Source organism: Cygnus atratus, chromosome 1 (assembly GCF_013377495.2).
Source record: "Cygnus atratus isolate AKBS03 ecotype Queensland, Australia chromosome 1, CAtr_DNAZoo_HiC_assembly, whole genome shotgun sequence".
Classification (NCBI taxonomy): domain Eukaryota; kingdom Metazoa; phylum Chordata; class Aves; order Anseriformes; family Anatidae; genus Cygnus; species Cygnus atratus.
The window spans coordinates 67,283,598-67,298,208 of NC_066362.1; the positions used below are offsets into that span (position 1 = coordinate 67,283,598).

The 14,611-nt window shown below is 41.6% G+C and overlaps 1 protein-coding gene across 5 annotated transcripts in view; it reads left to right on the top strand.

Annotated features, from left to right (window-relative positions):
• Positions 1–13,336, top strand: part of PTPRO (protein tyrosine phosphatase receptor type O) — a 152,455-nt gene extending 139,119 nt beyond the window's left edge. For all 5 annotated transcript variants that reach the window (XM_050716714.1, XM_035550809.2, XM_035550811.2 and 2 more), the window contains 6 exons: positions 1,861–1,995; positions 2,985–3,107; positions 4,594–4,748; positions 7,204–7,339; positions 10,702–10,822; positions 11,965–13,336. In XM_050716714.1, the coding sequence (XP_050572671.1) occupies positions 1,861–1,995; positions 2,985–3,107; positions 4,594–4,748; positions 7,204–7,339; positions 10,702–10,806 (654 nt within the window). In that variant the 3' untranslated portion in view covers positions 10,807–10,822; positions 11,965–13,336. The remainder of the gene's footprint in view (positions 1–1,860; positions 1,996–2,984; positions 3,108–4,593; positions 4,749–7,203; positions 7,340–10,701; positions 10,823–11,964) is intronic.
• Positions 13,337–14,611: the final 1,275 nt, after the last annotated feature.

A 14,611-nucleotide genomic window follows, 5' to 3' on the forward strand; every position in this document is an offset into this window, starting at 1 on the left:
ACTTCTGCTTTTCATTGCTTCTAGTCTTCCCAGGGTACCTTCTTCTGCTTGGCAATGTGCAGCTGTTTACCAGGGAAGAACACCCAGAGTTTTAGGATAACTGAAGTGAACCCAGAGCTGTAGCCAAATATTTTGACAATGGGGGTGGGCTAAAACCTCATCATCTCTTTCCACTGTCCCTGCCCAAAGGTTTGCCCTTGTTTTATCACCCCCTTCTCCACTGCCCCTTTGCTGGGTCTCAGTGTGTGCTGTGTTCAGGGAGAGCAATGTGCACTGCCTTGCCCTGCATGGAGAGGCAGCAGGGCACTCCAGCATCTGTTTAGAAGAAGATGTTTCACTTGGGGACCATATACAGATGAGCATTTCTGCACCCTTGTTGACAGAGTTAGCCCTGGCTGAGCTGAGTCAGGATTACGGAAAAGGGAGAAGCCCTCAAATGAGTCAGTGAAACCACATCTCTGTCACTGTGGCATCGCCCGTGCATGTGCTGCTGAGTATGTTGCCTGTACTTAGCTTCTGTGTGTCAAGGGCCTGAACATAAACACTACAGCTGCATGTGTCTGAGCTTGTAGTGAATCAAGAAAGAAAAATGTTCCAGTCTTCAAAAGCATCATTCGCAAATCAGGAAACTTCTATGACATTGGATTATGGATAATAGGATTGTATGTAGGCAGTACTTTCTGGATTACCAAGTTCTGTTTTTTATAGTTTACATCTGTTTGGTTTTACTTACAGCATAATGCTGACCACAGAAATTGTCTTCCCAACAGGGACAGACACATCGTCTTAGTGCTTGTTTGTTCCTGAAGATTGCTTCTTTACCTCCTTCCAAACACTGACAGCAGTGGTGATCTGTGTCTCCATGACAATAAGGATTTGCCACTTAGGCTGGACAAACAAACAAGGTTCTGTGTAACAGAAAAACTCAGACTACACTGACTTTTAGAGATGTCTAGAGGAAACTGTTTATTGAAAGTACTCCCAAAATGTCAGTATTTTTACAATCCACATACTGTAGTGGCACAGAAATTGCTTAACTTACATAGGATCATGCTGTGTGTTGAATGCATCTTTTTCTCTTTGGAGGAATATTAAATAACTTTCTAAATATGGTTTTGCTGATACAATCTCTTCAAAAATGGTTATACCAGATGCTAAAATGTCCTTTTTCTGTATCTTTTACATGGTCTTTATAACAGTCTTTTCTTTGTGGAGACGGGAAGGAGTCTTTTACAGTTAAAAGCACATTGATAGTGATAGGAGAAGAAATACACGGATGTGAAGTGTCTCGGTCCAATAAAACATAACAATATAATCTGTTAAGGGTCTTGACTGAGCACATTTTCTATTATTTTAAACAGAGTTCTAATTAATATTTTGCTAATTTAATTCCTTATGCTGTAAACACATTCATATACTCCTATTCATGGCTACCTTCCATTTACATCAGTTCTTGAAAATCACTACAGCAACTACTTTTATAATTGTTTTATGTCTATAACTAAACAAACACATAAATTACAAAATCTGGAAGAAGCTGGAACTTTGAGGATTCTCCTTATTTTATTTTTTTAATCTTGCCTTTTCAGCTTTCAAGGCAAAGGGTTTGTAGAGTAATGGCTTCACCTCCCATCTTTCCTTCTAATTTGCTTACAGTTTGGGAGCACTAAAAATAGAGAAAGTTGTAATTTCAAAATAAATCTAAAAAATCATAAAATAGTTAATATTAGAGATCACTTTAAAAGTACAAATTGAACTTGAACAAGCTAAAAAATGCAAAAAAAAAAAAATACAGAGAAAAATAGGAGTTCTGAAGCATTAAGCATGTCAGTAAAAAGCACTTGTCTCTTTGTTTCTTAGGGTTATAATTCACCCCAGGAATACATTGCAACCCAAGGACCACTGCCAGAAACCAGAAATGATTTTTGGAAGATGGTTCTTCAGCAAAAATCTCAAATTATTGTTATGCTCACTCAGTGTAATGAAAAAAGAAGGGTATGTAATGAAATCTTTTACATCTTTCTTACATATTTCTTGAAAGAAACTACCCAAAAACATTTATTTTCTGCTGGGTGGATTTCTTTGTATTGTTTTTCATGAGGAAGCATCATAACCATAACTTGGCTATGCACTTCATTTGGTTATGGGAAGCATTTCAGGATGATTAAGGGACTGGGGCATCTTTCATTTGAGAAGAAGCTGAGGAAGCTAGGACTCTTCAGATAGGGGAAGAAAAGGTTCAGATGGTTCTTGTCGCTGTGTGTAAATATTTGATGGGAAGGAATGGAGATGAGGGAGTTCTCAGTGGTACCCGCTGACAGGACAAGAGGCAATGGGCACAAACTAAAACACATGAAATTCAATTTGAACACAAGAAAATGCTTTTTTACTGTGAGGGGTGGTGTGGGGTCAAACACTGTCACAGTTTGCCCAGAGAGGTTGTGGAGTCTCCCTCCTTGGAGATCTTCAAAAGCCACCTGCATGTGGTCCAGGGCAACCTGCTCTGGGTGGCCTTGCTTGAGCAGGGGTTGGACCAGATGGCCTCTGGAGGTGCTTTCCAACCTCAACCATTCTGTGTTTCTGTACTTTTAAGTTTACATAAAAATAAAATACAAGTATTAGGCTTTATATTTCCCTTGATATTATAATAGAATCATTTGAAAGATATGGATTTTTTAGTATATTCTCGTTCCTCATGTTTTGTTCCTCTTAGACCTCTTCTATGAGGGAAACAATCTATAAAGAAGCTATGTATTTTCATTCTTTGTTACGCTAATGCTCCCCTTCAGAAACCAGTGCATAACCATATCTGTAGTTACACAGGCAGGAATGATCAAGCTGAAAGTCGTTGCAGGAAGCACCTCTTGTTGAAGCCTCAACCAAATAATTCTGTAGGCATTTCTAAAACTGCAGTTTTACCTTTGATTGTTTTGTCTTTTTTTAACATATGGATATATATGTATTTAAATATATTTCTCTTTCAGGTGAAATGTGATCATTACTGGCCTTTTACAGAAGATCCTGTTGCGTATGGGGACATTACTGTGGAGATGCTGTCTGAGGAGGAGCACACAGATTGGGTTTATAGGAATTTCCGAATTTGCTATGTAAGCAAAACATGTTGCATGGCACTGCTAATGGGATGGGAATTTGGTCCAGACTTTTCTTTAACTTTTGTCCATTTCTGGCATTCAGTGGAAAGCACCTAAAAAAATGATCATGACCTTACCATCACTTCACACAAGCAAATGTCTAAACCACAAGATTTTCCTCTAGGATTGTCATCTCTGTGAACTTGTCAGAGACTGAAACAACAATAGTACCATGGTTCTGGACAGATGGTTACTGACAATGAACATATATACTTTTTTTTTTTTTTAATGTCAGGCATAACCTTATTGCTATAAGCCATTCAAAACTTGAAAAAAAAATTGAAAGTAAGAATATTATTCAAAAGGGCAATTGTGCAATGTTCATAGCAAAGGTTTAGTGCATGTCTCAGACAGGATCTTGAGTAAAAGGTGTCCACACAGATGGTTCTCCGCTCCCTACTGCTGCTGAAATAGAGCATTTTTCTGCTTTCATTTATCAAAGTAGAGGAAATGGAAGAGCCTTGCAGCCCATTACAATCAGCCAAGCATCCTGTGCAGCTGCTTCAATAAAGCATGTGAAAATACAGGAACTGGTATAAAACATGATGGGATCAACTCAGAGGTTGGGCTGTTGGTATCTACTGAAAATAATTATCAGAGTGCAGTTTGCTGTTCGGGTAAACAGTCCTTTACCAAAACCAGGGCAGTTACTTCAGGGGCTTTTGTAATGATCTCATTTTTAACACCCTTTCCCTAATCACCTGCTGTTGTCTGTGACTGGAGAGGGATTACTACAATAGGGGGTATTTAGCCTGACCCGAAATGGCAAAACTAAAGGCATTGTTTGCTTGCCATGGGTTTTGGTGATGAGACCCTCCCCTCCACACACTTTTAAGATCCTTTAAATCTCAAAGACAACATGTGTTGGATTGAGGATCTTATTTCACCAAATCCACTAGAGGTTTTAGCATTATAAATGCTTTTGTTAATAATGGGTATTTTTTTAAGGAATTTCCTTTTCCATCTGGAAATGATGATGTTGGGAGGTGATTTTTTCTTCCCTTTCAGTGATGCTTTTCTTTGAAACTTCAGAAGAAAAATTCTCATGAATCCAGTATTAACTGTTTGCCAACAGTGTTATTCTTTGTCCATGGCAGAAGAAGAAAGAGAGAGGAAATGGAATAGAAAGAGGAAGAAACCCTAAACTTGAAAAGTGCAACATTGCTTAATTTAAAAGGGAAACAAAATGAAACAACCATTAGGAAAGAGAAGGAAAAAAAAAATCCCACACAGAAACACGAGTTCATGCCTGATCTCCAATTTCCCCACTTTTAAAATCAAATATCATGTAAATACATTGCCACCTTTTTGGTGGACTTTACTTTCTTAGGCTGTATTTGGATTAAAAAAAGCAACACAGCAATAAAACGTAAGTCTGACTGAGCGTGACTGCACTGTTAAAACTCCTGTGAACATGCTGCCATTGTGCTTTTCCCATTAGGCTGATGAGGTGCAAGACGTGATGCATTTTAACTACACTGCCTGGCCAGACCACGGTGTCCCCACAACCAATGCCGCTGAAAGCATCCTGCAGTTCGTGCAGATGGTCAGGCAGAAATCAGCAAAGAGCAAAGGCCCCATGATCATACACTGCAGGTAACACTTCAAGGCAACGGAGAGCTGAAGGAGGTACTGGTTAGATGGGCTGGGGAACCACTGGGAGGTTCTGGGATTCTGTTCATCTCTTAGGTAAGCCAAGGATGTTTTCCCTTGTTTTTAAGGGTAAAGGATTAGTCCCCTGGTTTGACTGCGGCAGGTATGGGATTTCAGCCTGCACCCACAGGTGCAGCACTTCTGTCCAGAGTCAGGTCAGCTCTGGGGCTGTTACAAACAAATTGCTTTGCACAGCAGGCAATCCTGGTGTACAGCAGCTTGGAGTTGGCCCCTGCTTTCTCATTTCTGTGCCTTTGCAATACGGATGGTGTAGTGTGTCTGAGGACATCCTCCTCCTTCTCCTCCTCCTCTTCCTCTGATTGCTCAGCTTTCGGAGAATTCAGAATGTGACATGAAGAGTATTATCCTGTGCTAGTAATAATCCCAGTATCCCATGATAACAGTTACATGTGCTTTTTTCCTTTTTTTTTTTGGAGGGAGGTTGTTTATACACTGACAGATTTCTCCTGTGCATCATCTGGCCTTCTATTAATGCACTTGCTCCCTGGGCCCCACCGGGAGCAGCTGCCGTACTAGTGGTGATATCATACCAGATTGCTTCCTGACACAGCTCTCCCCACTGATTTCAAACCTCTTTGTGGCTTCTGCTGCAAGAGCCGCTCATGATAGATTTTCAGAGAGATATAAATAACCAGGTTGCAATGGATGAGTATGTATACGTTATGGTGACATGCTCCAGGAGGAAGTCGAGGCTTGATGAGGTCCGTGTTTGCCAGCCCTGCATCTTCCACCTCACAGGCAGCATTTGCATTGCTGCACAATGTGTCAGCACCCTCCAGCATGGTCTTTCCTGTTACTGGTCAGCACTGTTTGTTCCTTGCAACACACTTTCAAGTGCTGCTTTCTAGAAAACAGTCTTGTAGAGTAATGTCTTCTCAAGTTTCGAAATGGCACCTAGTCTTCTACCAGAATGCAGAACAACACGGGCATCTGTAAAAGCATCAAGTCATGCAGCCCTCCCCTACAACCTAATAGAGAAATTCATAGGGGATATTGTTTTGGGAGTCCTAATATCAAGAAGGGTGCTAGGAAGTCAGGGAAGAGATTTGAACGTAGGGCTGCGAAATTAAACTCTTTCTAAAACGTAATTGTTCTGGGAAGGAATAGGAGAAAGCATTAGAGAGCTGGATAACAACCAGCTTCTTTTTTATCTTCTTTTTAATATTCTTTTTAATCAGGATGCTCATACCAGCAGAGAGAGAGTTTTTCAGACAATATTTTAGCATATACTCTACTTAGACTACATAGATTAAAAGTAGCAATGTTCTGAAATAAGTGGAAGGGGTGGAGAAAGAATGTATTGATAAACTCCTACAGCAATTGTTCTGAAGCATTAAAGAATGCACAGAACAGACATTTTTACAACTTTTCCACTTGTTATTTATGAATATATCAATTAATGAATCTGTCAAATAAGTAGATCAAAAATTCCATTGTATTCCATTTGATATATTGACTTTTTTTAAACAAGCACAAGAAAAAAAAAAGACAACAAAAAAAAAACAAACCTGTTGTAACTTTATTGCAAATGCTTCCAAGTCTTTTCTGAAAAATACAGCAAAACAGAAGAAACAACTTCAGACACATGCTTCTCTCCTTAGCAGTAGAAGCTGTGTCGTGACTCTGTATAAAATTGTACAAAGCCTCTGAAACCACACCCATAATGAAATCAGACTTTAGTGTTACACATGAATTCACAATGCAAAGAAATATTTAAGTATTAGAAGCTATAAATCAACTCATTATGTGTTTGTTTTTCCAGTCACTAAGCATCCCTGTATGAAAACGAAGATTTTTCATCCATGTGGTTGCCATCTATTTCTATGTCATGCTCCCAAAGCAGAAGTCCTGGAGCAAAGCCTACTCTGGGTGGTTTGTCCTTTGAGGATGAACGCCAGTAGTGCAGTGCCTTTGCAAAGCCTCTAGTTCCCTGTACAGAGAGCTGTGGCATGGAATCGTGCATTTCCTACCAAAATGCCTCCACATAGCAGTCAGTGCAGAGCAGGACACTCTGCACTTATGGCTGCAGCTCCTGTAGTGTGGGATTTCTCATGACTTTGAGGGGAGCAGTGGAAGTGGGATAAGCAGCCAGCTAAGGGTGAATGAGGTTATGCATGAGCATTCTGCACGTGAAAACGTGCAAGAGATGAAGAGTATAAGAAGGTGAAATAATTGGAGAGCCATCCATCCCATACAGTCTGCTTAAACAATGTATGAAGGCTCGCATGGCATTATATCCCCCAAATTAACCAACTAGTCTGACCTCAGGTTAGCTACATCCAAGATGCAGGACACCTGCTTTTTGCACTACCACTGATTTTCCTCCATGTCCACACCTGAAAAGCCTAAATGTAGTGCCTGTCTATGCGTGTTGCAGTGCTGGAGTGGGACGAACAGGAACCTTCATAGCCCTGGACCGACTCTTACAGCACATCCGTGACCACGAGTTTGTAGATATATTGGGCCTGGTGTCTGACATGCGGTCCTACAGGATGTCCATGGTGCAGACAGAGGTAAGATGCCCTCTCAGTTCACTTCAATGTGAATGTATCATGAAACCTATCTCATGCTCCTCTGTAGCATGCTTGTGTCCAGTGACTGTTGTTCCCCCTTAATGCCTGGCAAAACAGCTATGAGTAGAGACAATTAAGTTTTCATCTTCATTGTAATATTGTCACATTATTAATCTGCTGAATAGGTGAGAGTCTGATAATATATCTTCAATCTCACTGATGTCTTCCAGGGGGGATGGGCTATTCTCACCTTCTGAGAAATGGACGTGTAAAAATCCATTAGAAGAGATTAGCATTTGAAATTTTCAAACCATTTTGAAAAGTGTTGGACTTGCTGAAGGGCTTAATGACTTATGACGTGATACCAGTATTGGACAGCCATTCACACTTTTTAAAAGGATATCATATGGTCAAGCGTATGAAATAAGTTACATGATAGCAATACAAATACCCAAAGTGGAAGAGACAAAAGAACTGTAAGAGAGTCTGCCAGACACCATCCTGCCCCCTCTCCCTGCCCCTGTGTCTACTGGGTATTTCTTTTTCTCTTTTTGAGGAAAATGTCAGAATAGTCATATCAGAATATTTGTATGGAAAAATATACAGAAACTCTTTTTTACAAAGCAGAAGGTTTTATGCATCTGAAAAGTTCCTGTTTCCTCTACTAATGATGGAAAGATTTCATGCACGTTGTACTCTTCACTAGTTAGACACAGCACAAACTGGCAACCCCCACATAGCTGGAAGCACCACCAACACTGTTAGCAGCCTGAGTCTGGCAGATAATCTGTTGCCAAGGATTGCCTATCCCAGAGCAAAGCAGAGAAGATTTAGCAGGGATGGGAGAGGAAAAGGGAAACCTGCAGGGACACCAGCTACTGCCTAGAAATGAATAAGGTCATTCTCAGACCATTCTGGATCATTCCCACCAACCTACCACTTTTTGTCACAATTCCCTAAATTAATCCAAAGGCACATCCTTACACAAACACCAGAAAATCCTGGTGCTTTATTTCAGCTGCAGCTGCATTACCACTCCAGAGGTGATGTGATTTTTTTTCTTTTTATTGTACAAACTCATTGTCTGCCTGGGGCTGATGTCAGGGTCTAGGTTTTGGTGGTTGCTGAGCTCCTGCTGCTCCTGGGAAGTGGCCTGAGCATCTTCTTACTGCCTGCTGCTGCCGCTCTTCTCACTGCCAAACGTGCAAACCCACATGTACAAATCATACCTCTTGTGCACACACACACACACACACACACACGGTAAGAAGGCTTTCCTAATGCTTTAGCAAATTAGATCAGGATGAAAATGTTCCACGAACAGGTGCTAATACTCAGGATTAGACACTGGGGGCAGAATCAAACCTACATAGCCTGTCCATACTGGAGACAGCAAGACCTACATCCTAAACTTGGTCAGCAAAGCTTGCTGTAATATATACAGGCAGAGGGGGGAAAAATATCCCTTCTCATGGGCATGTGTGGCCTGTCTGCAGTAGCCAACTGTGGCCTGGGGTTTAGATTTTGGGTTAGTGCAGCAGGGGGGGGCCCCAGCCCCGCCAAGCCTTGTGCCCAGGTCAGTAGGCGGCACTGACACCCAGGCGCAGGAAGGATCTGTTTACAAAACCTGAAGGCACACACAGCTCACCTGGGTTCATGTTTCCTCACACGCTAGAAACTTGGCTGTGTCTGACAGAGAAGTTTTTAAAAAATGGCAGAAGCCCAAAAAGGGAGTTAGAGTAGAAAACACCCTGAATTGAAACCAGTCACTCCAAGTTAATGGGAGTGAGGAAATCCAGGCACTTCTGTGGTCCAAAACATGTTTCACGCTCATCCTGATACCTGCTGAGATCAGCTGACCACTGGGGACAAGGACTGAAATCCAGACTCAGGTTTTGGAGTTTGAAACTGCCTCTGTCTTGGTAGAGTCGTTTTTGTTTGAGAGCCACTTGCTCCCCATGTGTGGTGAACATAAGGATTACTGGAGGATTCATCAGGGTTTGCTTTCTCTGCTTGGAATAAACTCAAATGATGACTTAGATTTAAAATTGGAATACAGTGTTTCTCTGTATGATGATGGAATTCAGAAAAAGCAAACCATAACCAAACCTGAAGATAACCACAATCTTTTCTCATGGAAAATCTGTCCACAAATGTAACGGTACCTGTGATTTAATTAACTTGCTTTCAGAGTCATTTGCACAGTGGGTGATAATGCCCAAAATAATTAAGTGCTCTGTGAGCAAAATCAGATTTCAGCATTTTACTGGTAAAGAAGTCAAGCGTTAGGGAACATGAAGCTTTTCAAAATGTTTCAGGTGTATGTGCAGCGTGGATATAATTTGTTGTACATAAAGCATTTGGGTACTTTTCTGGGAATTAATTCATTTTCAGGCAGTGTAATTATGCACTTCCTAGAGACCATATAGAGCCTGCAAGCTGAAGACCTGAGACCACGTAGTGTAAGTTACATCTCTACCACTAAAAGACATCAAGTGCTGGGTTACTGCACGTCACAGGTCCCTGTGGTTGGTTGCCCCTCTCTAACTGGTCAGGACCACAGGATTAACATTCCTTGTCCTGCAAAACTGTCACCACGGACTGTGTCAGAGACTGTGACAGTGAAGAGCTTCATTTCAAATTTAAATGGGAAAGATAAGTTGTGCGCACAGCAGTGCCATTTCTCAGGAGGAAGCGTGTGGCTCAACAGCGCTGCTTCCCCATGAGCACGTCACTTGCACTGTGGCTGCCATCTGTACAGCTGGCATGTGCTTGCACAGCCTCCTCGTAGCACTGATTAATTCACACTCTGCAGACAGTCAAAAGGGGAACTGTGAATGATAGCAACTTTTGTTTCTACAAGCAAGTAAGATTTCCAGTAAGCCAGGTTATAAATATGGCTGCAGTGCTTCTCCCACAGCATAGCTGTGAGTTAACATAGAATATATCCAGTTCAGAGCTTAAAGTTGCCACCAACAACAGACCTCAGTCACAACTAGTGGTTAATCATAGTTACTGGCAAAAACCTGTTCCTTATGCACAGTCACACAGCTTCAGCTTCCAGTCAGGTGATATCAGTACAGCCAACACTACAACACAGTGTTAATTCATCTGTCATCATTACACACATTGCAAATGATTACGATGCCAGGGCAGCTCAGGTAGATTTTGGTGCCTCCACTACTCTTATGTGCAACAGCAAAGGGCTATTATTTGGGGAGCAGACATGTCACTGTACAATGAGGAGGGACAGAGAAGCTGTGCAAACTGTTACTATGAACTATTGAACTGGTTCACTGTTTGGGTTTTTGTCAGGCTTTCTGGGTTGTGAAAATGCCCACTCATATGCTTCTTTCTTCCAGGAACAATACATTTTTATCCACCAGTGTGTGCAATTGATGTGGCAAAAGAAGAAGCAGCAGTTTTGCATCAGCGATGTCATATATGAGAACGTCAGCAAGTCCTAGTTTGGAGTTACAGGTGGTAAGTCAGGCAAGCCTAGCCTTGTGCTATGCTCACAGCTTAGCCTCTCAGCTGCTTGGTAGCAAACAGTGTCACAGGAGTTTGCTCCTCACACTGCAGGAGCTTTGCTTGGGGTTTGAAGCTTTCTGAGCTTCATCCTCCTCCGAGGTGATTTTGTAAGAGTGCAAGCAAAAGTCCTTCAGCCTCTTGCATTAAATAAGCCACCGTGCTTCCCATGGCAGTGTAAAGGTTTGTTGGCTCACTTGTTCAAAGAGTAAGAGCGTCATGACATCCTGAGTTAGCGTCTAATCTAAGCAGTCCCACTAGTTGTCCTACCACGCTTTGCAAAGTGTAAAGGATTCAGGTAGAGGGAAGTTTTGTTTTTTTTTACCATGGGTTATACTCACGTCACTCCCCAGCTGCCAGGCTATCAAGGCCAGCAGCGGGTTTGGGCTGGGCAGCTAGTACATCTGGCCTGTCAACAGAGCTTCTCAAAGAGCGAGCTGGTAGCCCAAAAGCTCTGACAGGAACCCCTGGGGAACCAAGGAACAGGAGGCCTCTCAGACTGGTACCACCATTAGTCACCATCGTACTGATCCACACTGCCCAATTACTGACTCAGTGAGTGCAGCCAGCCCAGTCCCCAGTTCAGCATAAAACACATTGCTCTAAACTACCAGGCCATGGTTTGGTGCCTTCTGTCTACAAAGCTCATGTAAGCAAACCCGTTTCCTTGCACAGTGGGGACAAGCTGTGAGGAGGCGAGTCACTGATGCTTGAGCTAAAGCTGAGCTTTAGTTCATTAGGTGGCAGTAATAAGCCAGCCATAACCCTAACATTAGCTTTCAGGTGGAGCAGGAAACTGCACGCTTTTAACATAAACTGGCTTCTCCGCTGGTGGAAAGCCATGCCATAGGCCCCAACACTAGCCATCTCCACTGGGTTTCTATTGCACACTTCATTCCCCTGCCCATAAAATGAACCATGGCTTTGCACATGCCTCACTTTTTCCCCATGTCTATATAATTTACTGTCTAAACTGAGTCCCAGAGTCTAACTGTTCATATGGGTGAGCTGTTGTAAGGACGTCTGGCAGAAATGAATGCTAAGATCCTTATTTATTTCCTTATCTAACGCATTCTGTCTGTGTTGTGCTGTTCCAGATGAGACCATGAAGCACACCCATCTTCCCTTGCTTCCAATTTTTCCTTCTGATGGCTCGAACTGTCAGCTGTTCTGCCATGAGAGACCACTGCCTTGCAGTACGCGGACAATGAAAGACAGAAACTTTAACTTTCAGAAGCACTGGGGAGACAAAGCCTTAACGAGCCTGCGGTGTCTTTTGAACTGTTTAATTTCCGGACATTTTTAAAAATACTGGACCAAATTCAACCGAACAACATGAAGGAAAAGACACTATAACATGTGCATAAAATAGATTGCTCCAGAGCATTTGTTATATTTGGTACTTTCAGTTTTTTTTTTTTTTTTCTGTGCAGGTTGGGCTTAAGGTTAAAGTAAGTGCAATATTTTTTTAGTGGTTTAATGAAGAGCTTTCTTCATGTGTCACTGGTCTGTGCTAATGTCCATAGGAGAGCAGGCATTGTTAGTATCTAATAATACCTCATTAGTGAATAGCGAGGCATGAACATACATGAAGAAATCTGGAGATGGTGAAAAGGGGGGTGGGGGTGCTGGGTACCTGGACTGGGCTGTTTCTTACAGCCCTGACGTTCTGTGCTTGGAGCCTGGGGAGACACAAGACCTAAGGAATGGATGGACTGTCAGAAATCCAAACCATGGAGCCGAAAGCTGAAACAGGCAGCCAATGCTGAGAAATGGGATCATTTTGGTTCGTGACAGTGCAACTACTAATTAAGAAGAGGGATTGCTCTTTTCACCAACCTTTTCAGTAATGCCATTGATCAGGATTTTTTTTTTTTTTAGATAAATCTAATCAAAGTGCAGCTGAATTTTAAGCTGGGATATCTTAGACTCCATTACTATAGCATTTAACTGTTTGAGCAGTCTATGGTGCCTATGCCCCTCATTTGTTTATTATTTTTAATAAGTATTAAACCTGTGTAAAAATCTGAAGCTGATTCAGGTTGGGGAAAAAAAAAAAAAGAAAAAAAAAAGTGCTTTAATGGATGTAACTACTTCTCCGGGCTGGGAATTCATGGTGTTACACGAACAGTAATTTTGGCATGTGAAGGGATGTTTATCGCTTTATTGCTACGAGGCTGCCAAAGTGTCAGCATGGATTCCTGCAGGGACGTCGGGTCAGGGCGAGGGGCTCTTTTCTTTTTTGCTGTCAGTTTCAGTTCTAGTCAGAATAATTAGCTACATATTTTTTTTGTCTTTGTATAATTCCGGTACATCATTGTGTATTGTGACATGGATGCTGTCAGAATGGATGTTTGATAGCATTTTATAGCCTGTTGCTTTGTGTCACCTCATTGGAAGTTAGCAGCAATGGTAAATCAATGTAAACAAAACAAACTTGAACTGAAAGTAAACACACTGGATTGCTTACCTGTGAAGAAGTCATTGTCAGAGAAGCAGCAAGTGCACCTGCGTGTACTTTTTTTTTTTTTTTTTTTTTTTCCCCACAGCCTGCTACCACCTGTCAGTGTACCAGGGTGTAGTTTGGTAGCTCAGCCACTTCCAGGAGCCTGATAACATCCTTCGGATGACATCCAATTTATTCTGATTTTTTTCAAAGAATTATTCCTCCAGCTGGTAAATAGGTGTATATTCTTTTAATATCTACTCCATCACAGTAATTGTTATAATGGAAAACTTCATTTAAACTGTCCCACATATGCTATGCAAAACTGCGTAGACAACATAACCTTCAAATAAACCAGGTCCTTTTGAAGGGTATTGAAAGAAGCAGGACTCTAGCACTGATTATTAAATGGGTATGAGATGAATTTCCCTCTTACATGCATACTTCTCTTTGCATGCATCTGATATCGCTTTCACAGTTTCCACTGAGCCCAGTCCTAAAGCAGAGCTGCCATACCTCTAAATAGGAAGCACAGAGATGGATACGAATGGGCAGAGAGCCCTATCTTCAGGGGGGGCAGATTGCTAACAATAATGTTATTTCACAAATGCACCTCAGCTGGAGGGCCTGCCATGTTATTAAGAATGGCAAAGATTTGCCCAGCCTAATTTGAAGAGAAGCCAATATTATAAAAGAGCACAGGACCATTCAGACCTTGCCTTCATCTTTTTGTTTTTTTTTATATTTCACAGTGCTATTGCATGTTTACTTAGAAAACACATTCACCCCTTCTAGATAACTTTAGCAGGGGAAAAGAAAAAATGTTCTTACTTTCTCATCTACTGCCTCTCCCCTGCTGTCCCTTTGCCCACTGATTCTACATTTATTATGTAGTATAGCCCAGAGAAGCCATGTTGCTTTTAAAACACGGATGCACACACAAAATACCACAGCGTGAGCTGTCTGTAACAGATCCTTGGCTGACCATGCCAGGGTACAAGGTTGATGCAAAGATGCCAAAATCACAATGTTGCAAGCTATGCAGCCTGAATAGCCTGGTTTTATGTTTTTGAATGCATGCCAAAAAATGCTCCGATTACATGGTAACAGGTGTATATTTTTCCTATAATAGTTACTTTGTCACAGAATCAGTTCTTATTAAAACAAAAACAACAACAACAAAAATCCTTTCTTCAGAAAAAAATATCCTTTCCTACCACTTATATTACCCAACCCTGCACACATGGGTGCATTGGGATGGCAGCGGAAACTACCTCTCTTGGTGTTCTTCAAAACAC